Consider the following 7,789-nt stretch of genomic DNA (forward strand, 5'->3'; position numbering starts at 1 on the left):
TATATATATATATGTATTTATTATGCTATTAAGTAAAATCTATATTTTATAATTTGAAATACTTGTGTGTGCATTTCACTATTACACAAATTAAATCAGTGTACCATGGCTTTAATATGCATTAATTTGTACTAGTGCGTCCAACGCTATTATTATTCGCTATTACATATATTATATTACATCAGGATAAAGTAAATTGAAAAGATACACGGGAATAAAAAAGACATTGCTTCAACATTTATTTACGTGATATTCATACACAAACAATCACTTACTTCTACTTGAATTCTTATATCTACAGTTCAAAACAGTACTGTGTATTTACCGTTATTCAGCTAAACTAGAATAAATACATTGTAGCATATCCTCTGGGAATATTATGAAACTATGTCGGTTGCTGGAAAAGCGACAGTTTCTGTCTATCTCTTTAGATTACCATAGACCTTTTTCAAAATCTAATAAACAACAAAGATAAATGACTATTAGATTAGAGAATTTGGATACCATGAAGAAATTGGATACACTTTGAAATTTTCGTTCGCGAAAGATTTCCTAATTTTGAGTATTGCCCAAAGTAGATTAACTACTCTTAATTTATTCTTGAAAACCTCTCCGAATAGTTCCATAATAGCTTCCTTAATGTCTTCAAATAAAAAAATATGTTCACACGCACACACTATTCTTAATAATTCAGCCTTGATTGCGACAAACGAATTATCATTAATATATTAAATACTTTTAAATCATATCAAGTTTTTCTTCAAAATTAATTCATAGGGTTTTAAATTGCTCTAACCTTGGCCAAATTGTGTAAAATTTAATATATTTCGATATAACAGAATTTAATAAATTTATGGATATGACAAGTCTACAGAGTGCGAACCATTTAGTGCTACAAATCCTTCGACATATTTGATTGATTAATTGAAAGAAAGAATTTTACTAACTGACCAATCAAAAAATGCTTCAAAGTATCATCAAATGTAGCATCAAATGTAATATCAAATGTAGCATCAAATGGATTATAGCCTATAGTTAAAATAAGGTAAACATTATTATTAGATTTATATTCTTTCACAAATTCTATTAATTATTAAGGATGCGTACTACTTAACGTTCGCAATGTTCGCGAGCATTAATTTTATCCTTGTCATCAAATGTTAAATGGAACATACTCTAAAATCATCTTTATCAGAAAACGTTACTTGCGTTTGTACAGCAGTAAATATCCATTATCAAGAAAAATATTAAATATCTTTCTTGATGATACGTGACTGAAGATGCAACATATAAAACAGTTTTTGTGTTTATGATATCAAAAAACAATTTTAAGTACCAAATTTCAAATGTATGTCATTTGTTGACAATCTAAAAATTATGTCTACTGATACGTACATTGGAAATAAATTTACTGAGTAGCAAATTGTTATTTCTGTAAAAAAAAAACACTGAATTTGTATACAGCAGCAAATACTTTTTCTACATTATTGAGAAAAATATCAACATTTTTTAGTTTTATCAGAGTTCAAATTAGTCTGATTATCATGAAAAAACAGATACTCGCACTTTTCACGCTATGTCCTTTTCCTGCATTGGTTTCTTGCAAAGAGAAGCAGTCTCCTCTTCGTCTTCCGCTTTGCGCTTTTTCCTTACCAAATGCGATATATCGCTGGCAGGTTTCGACTTATTACTACTACTACCACTTCCAGAAGCCTCATTCGTTTCACCATCACTAGAACATCCATTCAATCTCTCTTCCTTAATCTCTTTGAGCACATTGGCTTCTTTCTTCAGATCATTGATGTCTGCGATTTTTTCTTGAATTTCTGGAAGAAGTTCCTGCAGCTCCTTGATCTCCCCTTCAACGGTATAGAATGGATCATCAGATTGGGGTGGATCATCTTGCAAAGTTTTCAAATGCACAATCTTTGCTTCCAACAGCGCAGATGCTTGGTTAAACTGTTCAATGCTAATGTCAAAGTTGTTCGCCATCGCGTGCGCCAATCCGAGCTGATAATGGATCTCGGCGATCGCACGATGGTCGCGTGGAGTCATTTTTTCTAAAAGATTCAAACAGGCTTTGAAATCGATCAGCGCACTCTCATAGTTGCTACCCTCCATCGCAACCTCGCCCAGAAGACGATAAGCCTCAGCCAAAAACTTCCAGCCCGGAGGTCCGCGTTTTACTAGCACCAATTTCGCTAGTTCTAAGACTTCCCATGCAATCTAGAAACAAAAATTAGACATTAGAATCATAACTGATTCAATATTTATAGATTACGTTAAATTAACAATTAAACTTGATAACTCAATTCGACAACAAGTATTCGATACAATGTAATTGAGTCTTCTAACACGTAATTAGATAAACCTATTGTAGATAAAAGGTAATCTAGATAAATCACCTGTAGATTGTTGATTTCGTCCTCGTCATTTTCCTTTTCAACATCCTCTTCTTCCGCCTCTTCATCCTCGTCTTCTTTTTTTCTGTTCATTCCACTACCAGAAGCTTCACCATTATGTAAGTCAAAATCTCGACTACAGCCAGGAATTTCTTCTCTTTGCTTGTTCTGTTCTTCAATCTTATTGTTCACCATTTTATTAGACTCTTCCTTCTTTTCATCCTTTTCGAGTTCTTCAGATTCTTCAACTTTCATGTCTTTTGAGTCCTTTGGCTCTTCATCCTCTTTTTCCTCATCCTTTAGCTCTTGCTTATCATCCTCTTTACCGTTTGATGTGCAAGAGCTACTTTCCGTATGATTGCCTTCGGTTACAGCTCCCTCCTCATTTTCCTCCTCCTCATCTTCACCTTGCTCATCCTGACTGACTTCCTCGGATCCGGGTACACCACCACCTAACACTCCCGCCTCTTCACGTGCCAGACCCAAAAGAGCTCGTCCGTAAAGTAGGTAGAGTTCACCCATCTCGTCGCCGGTCTCTCCATGCTCCTGAGCAAGAAGCTCGCACGCACGAGCTAAGACGGCTACTGCGAGATGATAATCGCGTACCAGGAGGTGGCGTTTACCCTGAGAGATTGCTGTCGCGGCATCCTTGATCGGCACTTCCTCCGACACGTCGGCCATCTAAAAAACAAGAATAAGAGAATACTTATATAGTATCATATAACTTACATATATATTTTGAAAACGTCAACTAAAGCAAACAATCTTAACAATGTATGTAAACTATATTGGTAAAAACAACCAAGTAAAATCAGTCAATTGACGGTAGAGAACGTTTCGCTTGGAATAGGAAATATAAGTAATCAGAAAATTTCTATTAAGCTATGATCTTTTCACAACATTAGAAGATAAAAACTAAATTTAATAAATTTTCGTATCTTTTAGGTCCGATTGCACATTACTTTAAACAAGGCTTAAAACTTTCTCTCTCTCTCTCTCTCTCTCTCTCTCTCTCTCGCGCGCGCGCGCTTTAAAACGAGACAGAGAGAATTTTAAATCTTGCTTAAAGTCAAAGTAACGTTGATGCAATCGGGGCTTAATATTGTATCTGTTTCAAATAAGATGTATGTGCAGCATTAGGTTTACAAAATTACGCAAAAATATTTCTAAACTAGATAAGTTGAGAGAGACAGAGACAGAGACAGAGACAGAGAGAGAGAGAGAGAGAGAGAGAGAGAGAGAGAGAGAGAGAGAGAATATTAACGAACGTGTATATATAGATGAAAACAAGCATCTTTTCTCTCGAAAGAGATAAACATTAATTGTGGTGAGTTGAAATTAAAATTCATTTTATCTATACGAATTTAATTACTTCGATCTTTGATCTACCATAACTTATCTTATGGCAGTATTCATAATCCGTTCTTACTTTAAGACCGTCTCAAGTACGTCTTAAGACATTAATATAGCTCTCTTCTGCTTTGTTCATCTTAAGACTGTACTTAAGACGGTGTCAAATATAAAATCCGACTGTGAATAAATCCGCCCTTAATCTCTAATATTTAGAGATTAAGCACGACGCGAGCTTTATTCGCACATGCAATTGTTTCAGAAGATGCAGAAGGGGTGAGTGGGTGTTAAGGTGGACATCCGCAGCATCCGCGGGTGGGAAAGGAGAGAAATCGGGTGGCTGTCCATGTGGGTCGATTCGTCGTGGCGTTTCAACGTAGAAGGGTGGAGGGCGTCCGCATCGCGAGGATGCCGGGGAGAGAAAGCGAGAAAGAGCAGATTCCAAGGGCGTACATCGGCCAGTAACGAGTCGGGGGACGCGAGCGTCGCGTTGCAGGCGTCGCCCTGGGCGCCGCCGTCCAAGAGCAGATGGAGCCGACCCGCGTGCCCCGGGGACCCGCTTCGCGCCTCGTCTTTCTCTTCGTCACCCTCGTGCTGACCGTCGCAGGTAAAAAGATGAGGAGACCGGCACCGCGTCCCGGAAGAGACTGACGTCTCGACTTGTGATAAGTGTAAAGATCAACACAGTCTCTCTATTGATATATATATTTTTCGAAGAAGCTGGTGCGAAAAGTGTATCTCATCAAAAAGTTGACAACAAAATTGTTCTAAATTGTTCGGCTTCGATTTGATTTCCAAGAAATTTTTCAACCCTTCCACCTCCCTCTTTTTAGAGAGAAAACTTTTATTATGGACCGGGACTTAATAGAAAAATAAGCAATTCAATAATTACATCTTTCTTTATCATTTCTCAGCAACCGGGCTCCTATGCAGTGCAATAATGTCGGATCACTGGGAAGAGATCAACTGGGACAAGGAAGATCTAATTCATGCGAACGTCAATCTCACGTGGTATCTAAACGGTCAAGTGGCAAAGCTCGAGTCTTCCGTTAATCATCGAAATAAACATCGTGCCGCCAAAAGTTCAACCTTCTTAGTTCCTATGCACGGCGGCATTTGGATTATGTGTGTTTCATTGTCAGGTATAAACTGTCGTGATTTTTGTAATGTTAAACTTATTAGACCTAGAACTGCACATACTCGTATATCTTTTGTACACGCTTCAGGATTTAAATATAATATATTATATTTTTACGACTATGAATGCGGACCCTAATGTTTCCAGCTTATTCCATGGCGTATTAAACTTACAAATTATCATTATGTTTGTAGTTGTGGCAATGTCGTGGATGTTTTTAGTTGTGGCAATTTCAATCATGATATTAAAATTAATAAATGCTAAATATTGATACTAATAAAAAATTAATAATGTTATTGTTAAATACACCGATGATAATAATGAGAAGATAATTGATGGGAAGAAATGCAAATTAAAAGAAATTTTCTTTACAAAGATAATTCAAGTTTTTCGCTATCATTTATGGATGCAACGTTAAGTCATACCATTCTTTCTAATATCCAGATCTTATTATGATATAAATATACAACCAACGTTTCGTATTTTCTCGCTCATGCCAATAGAAACATTATTGGTCTTATAAATCGGCATTCGAATAAAGTTTGGATCTAATAAGTATGATAGTATTGCTCAATCCACAAAAGCAAAGATCACGGTCACGCGATCGTAAGGATACTGTGCTTAAATTCTGCGATTCGACGGTTCGATATCTCCGACCAGAGTCAAGGTGGTATCTAAATATAGTCACGTGCACGTGCAATATAGACAAGGTAATATCTGACAAAATTCCAGCGCAAGATATTTATTGCATTTTCACTAAACACAATAAGTATCATGTCTTCGTCAATTTTTCTTTAAAAACATTATTCTTCATTAAAGTATAATAAAAACTCACTTTAAATAGATCAAGAAGTCCGTAAATAAAATACAGTAAAACTGGAGAATACTCTGGAAGCACAATTGATAGGAAAAGTGCCCATTTAATGAAACGTTAAAGTATTTACGATGCTTAATGCAACTACACGTGTTCATATACTTTTCGTTTAATCGAACGGATGCAACCTTGAAGAGTACTTGAAGAATTTGGGGTCGTAATTGTCTCATTTAGTTATTTTTGTCGGAATTACATTCATAGGATCTGAACACGCTAAGCACTGCCTAGTACTGCCTGCACCACCTTTGTGAGTGACATTTATATCTAGCCAAGGGGTTAAAATTTTCTATAGTCAAATCTATTAAATCAAAGGATATATCAAAATATAATAATGCATATGATATTTGTGATTTGGCAATTTAATTTCTCTCAATCGAAAGATAACGTTTAGAAACGGAATCTGGAAGAGCCAAAAAGTTTTAATAAATTTTTCTCAATAGCATTTAAATTAGAGAATTCAAATTCTGTTTTCTGGCGATGATTTTGAACGATTTCGAAAGTAATATAGTTTTCTATATAATTTTATTTATTTGAATAGAAAGAAACAAAGATTAAATTATCAACGAATCATGCTTGTTGTTCTAGAGGAAGAGATACAGCTGTTAAATCAGGTGGATTTCCCGCAAAAAAGATGCGTCAATTATTTAACACCAAACGAGGCGCACGTAGAAGCGCGCGGAGCTTGGCAAAATCGTAAGTAAATTGTAAATAACATTTAATTAAAGCGCAACAAATTTTATTCTATAATAAACTATTTTATTCTTCGATAAAATATCGCTATATTTCCTATGAATATTTATCATGAATTTCATAAATTGATCATTTTAATAATCTACTTCAGGAATGCAAAATCTGAGTATCTCGTGCTCTCTGGTGTGTCTAATCATCTTAGGATGCGCTGCACTTATAGGATTTTTTGGACTATGCAGGCATCAGATATCGGCCGTACTCGTGACAGGAGTGATGTACCTCCTTGCAGGTAAAATTATGTACTAATAACTTGATAAACTAGTCTAGACCATAGTTTCAAATATGATGTTGGAATAAAGGAAAATATATCTATGAACTTAATTGCCATGTATGGCATAGCCATTAAATTATTAAACAATGATGATTAAATTGAGAATCACTCTATTTCATTTTAGCAACATTCGCGCTGTTCACGCTCACAATCATTCACTTTAAGAGGGTTCAAGATCGCGAGACCAAATCAATAGAAGATGGCGTGATCGGTACGCCTGTTCTTCGCAGCATTCTCAAGGCCAGGAGAGTCACTACCGCGTGGAGTATGGACCTGGGATGGGGTGGAGTCACTCTTTGTGCTCTTGCATCGGTAGCCTGGATCCTCCTCAGTAAAATCATGCGTTTCAGTCCAATCGCTGCTATGATAGCGTAGCAGTGGGACGCCTTCGAGGTCTAAGGTCGTTTCTGAGAGTTTCGATGTTATGATTTCGATGTTATGCGATCCTTTCAGGTGACATCTTGATATTTTTCTCGAGTATCAAGTTGATGCAAGAGATTTGTTTCACAATCAAATTATGCTGTAATCTTCTACGAGACACGACAAATGCTTTTCAAAACTGCACGATTTCGTCTTCAATTTTACTTGACAAATACAACAAACTGCATCAACTTAATAATCTCGAGTGTTTATCTCCTGTTAAAATATAGATTTCAAGAGTATAAAATTCCAAGATTTGGGATAATCATATAGGATTGAAATCTTCTGAAACCTTGAAAAGGATTGCAAACTGCAATGGAGAATTATAAGATAATACTTCTTGAGAAAGAACTCAGAAATGACCCTCTCGAAGGCGATCGTGTCATGTGCCTATTTTATATAATTGATATCGTTTGCATAAATATTCGCTATCTCAATTGAAAAAAACTTGAATTTGTTAAGAAGATAAAAAGTTTAAAGCGCACCTGATTAATCAACGCTTTGTAGAATCAGTGAATGCGTTTGAAAAATTTATATTCCGCATTCGATTCATTTACTGGCTTACTGCAAGTAAACAAGCTCGC

At 35.9% G+C, this 7,789-nt stretch overlaps 2 protein-coding genes across 4 annotated transcripts in view; one reads left to right on the forward strand and one right to left on the reverse strand.

Annotated features, from left to right (window-relative positions):
* Positions 1–1,510: 1,510 nt before the first annotated feature.
* Positions 1,511–7,789, reverse strand: part of LOC108756797 (nuclear autoantigenic sperm protein) — a 9,172-nt gene continuing 2,893 nt past the window's right edge. The window contains exons 2-3 of the mRNA XM_018500849.1: positions 2,406–3,083; positions 1,511–2,226 (exon numbers count right to left, since the gene is read on the reverse strand). Of these exons, the coding sequence (XP_018356351.1) occupies positions 1,570–2,226; positions 2,406–3,083 (1,335 nt within the window). The 3' untranslated portion in view covers positions 1,511–1,569. The remainder of the gene's footprint in view (positions 2,227–2,405; positions 3,084–7,789) is intronic.
* Positions 3,904–7,783, forward strand: LOC108756807. Of its 3 annotated transcripts, XM_018500887.1 has the most exons (6): positions 3,904–3,934; positions 4,015–4,359; positions 4,667–4,894; positions 6,350–6,457; positions 6,606–6,743; positions 6,910–7,783. In XM_018500887.1, exons 2-6 carry the CDS (start codon positions 4,281–4,283, stop codon positions 7,158–7,160), a joined length of 804 nt encoding a protein of 267 aa, XP_018356389.1. In that variant the 5' UTR covers positions 3,904–3,934; positions 4,015–4,280; the 3' UTR covers positions 7,161–7,783. The 3 variants fall into 3 exon arrangements, with proteins under 3 accessions (XP_018356389.1, XP_018356379.1, XP_018356396.1); XM_018500877.1 differs by lacking the exon at positions 3,904–3,934 and having other exon boundaries at positions 3,985–4,359; XM_018500894.1 differs by lacking the exon at positions 3,904–3,934 and having other exon boundaries at positions 4,344–4,423.

Source organism: Trachymyrmex septentrionalis, unplaced genomic scaffold, assembly GCF_001594115.1.
Source record: "Trachymyrmex septentrionalis isolate Tsep2-gDNA-1 unplaced genomic scaffold, Tsep1.0 scaffold101, whole genome shotgun sequence".
In the NCBI taxonomy this organism is placed as follows: Eukaryota; Metazoa; Arthropoda; class Insecta; order Hymenoptera; family Formicidae; genus Trachymyrmex; species Trachymyrmex septentrionalis.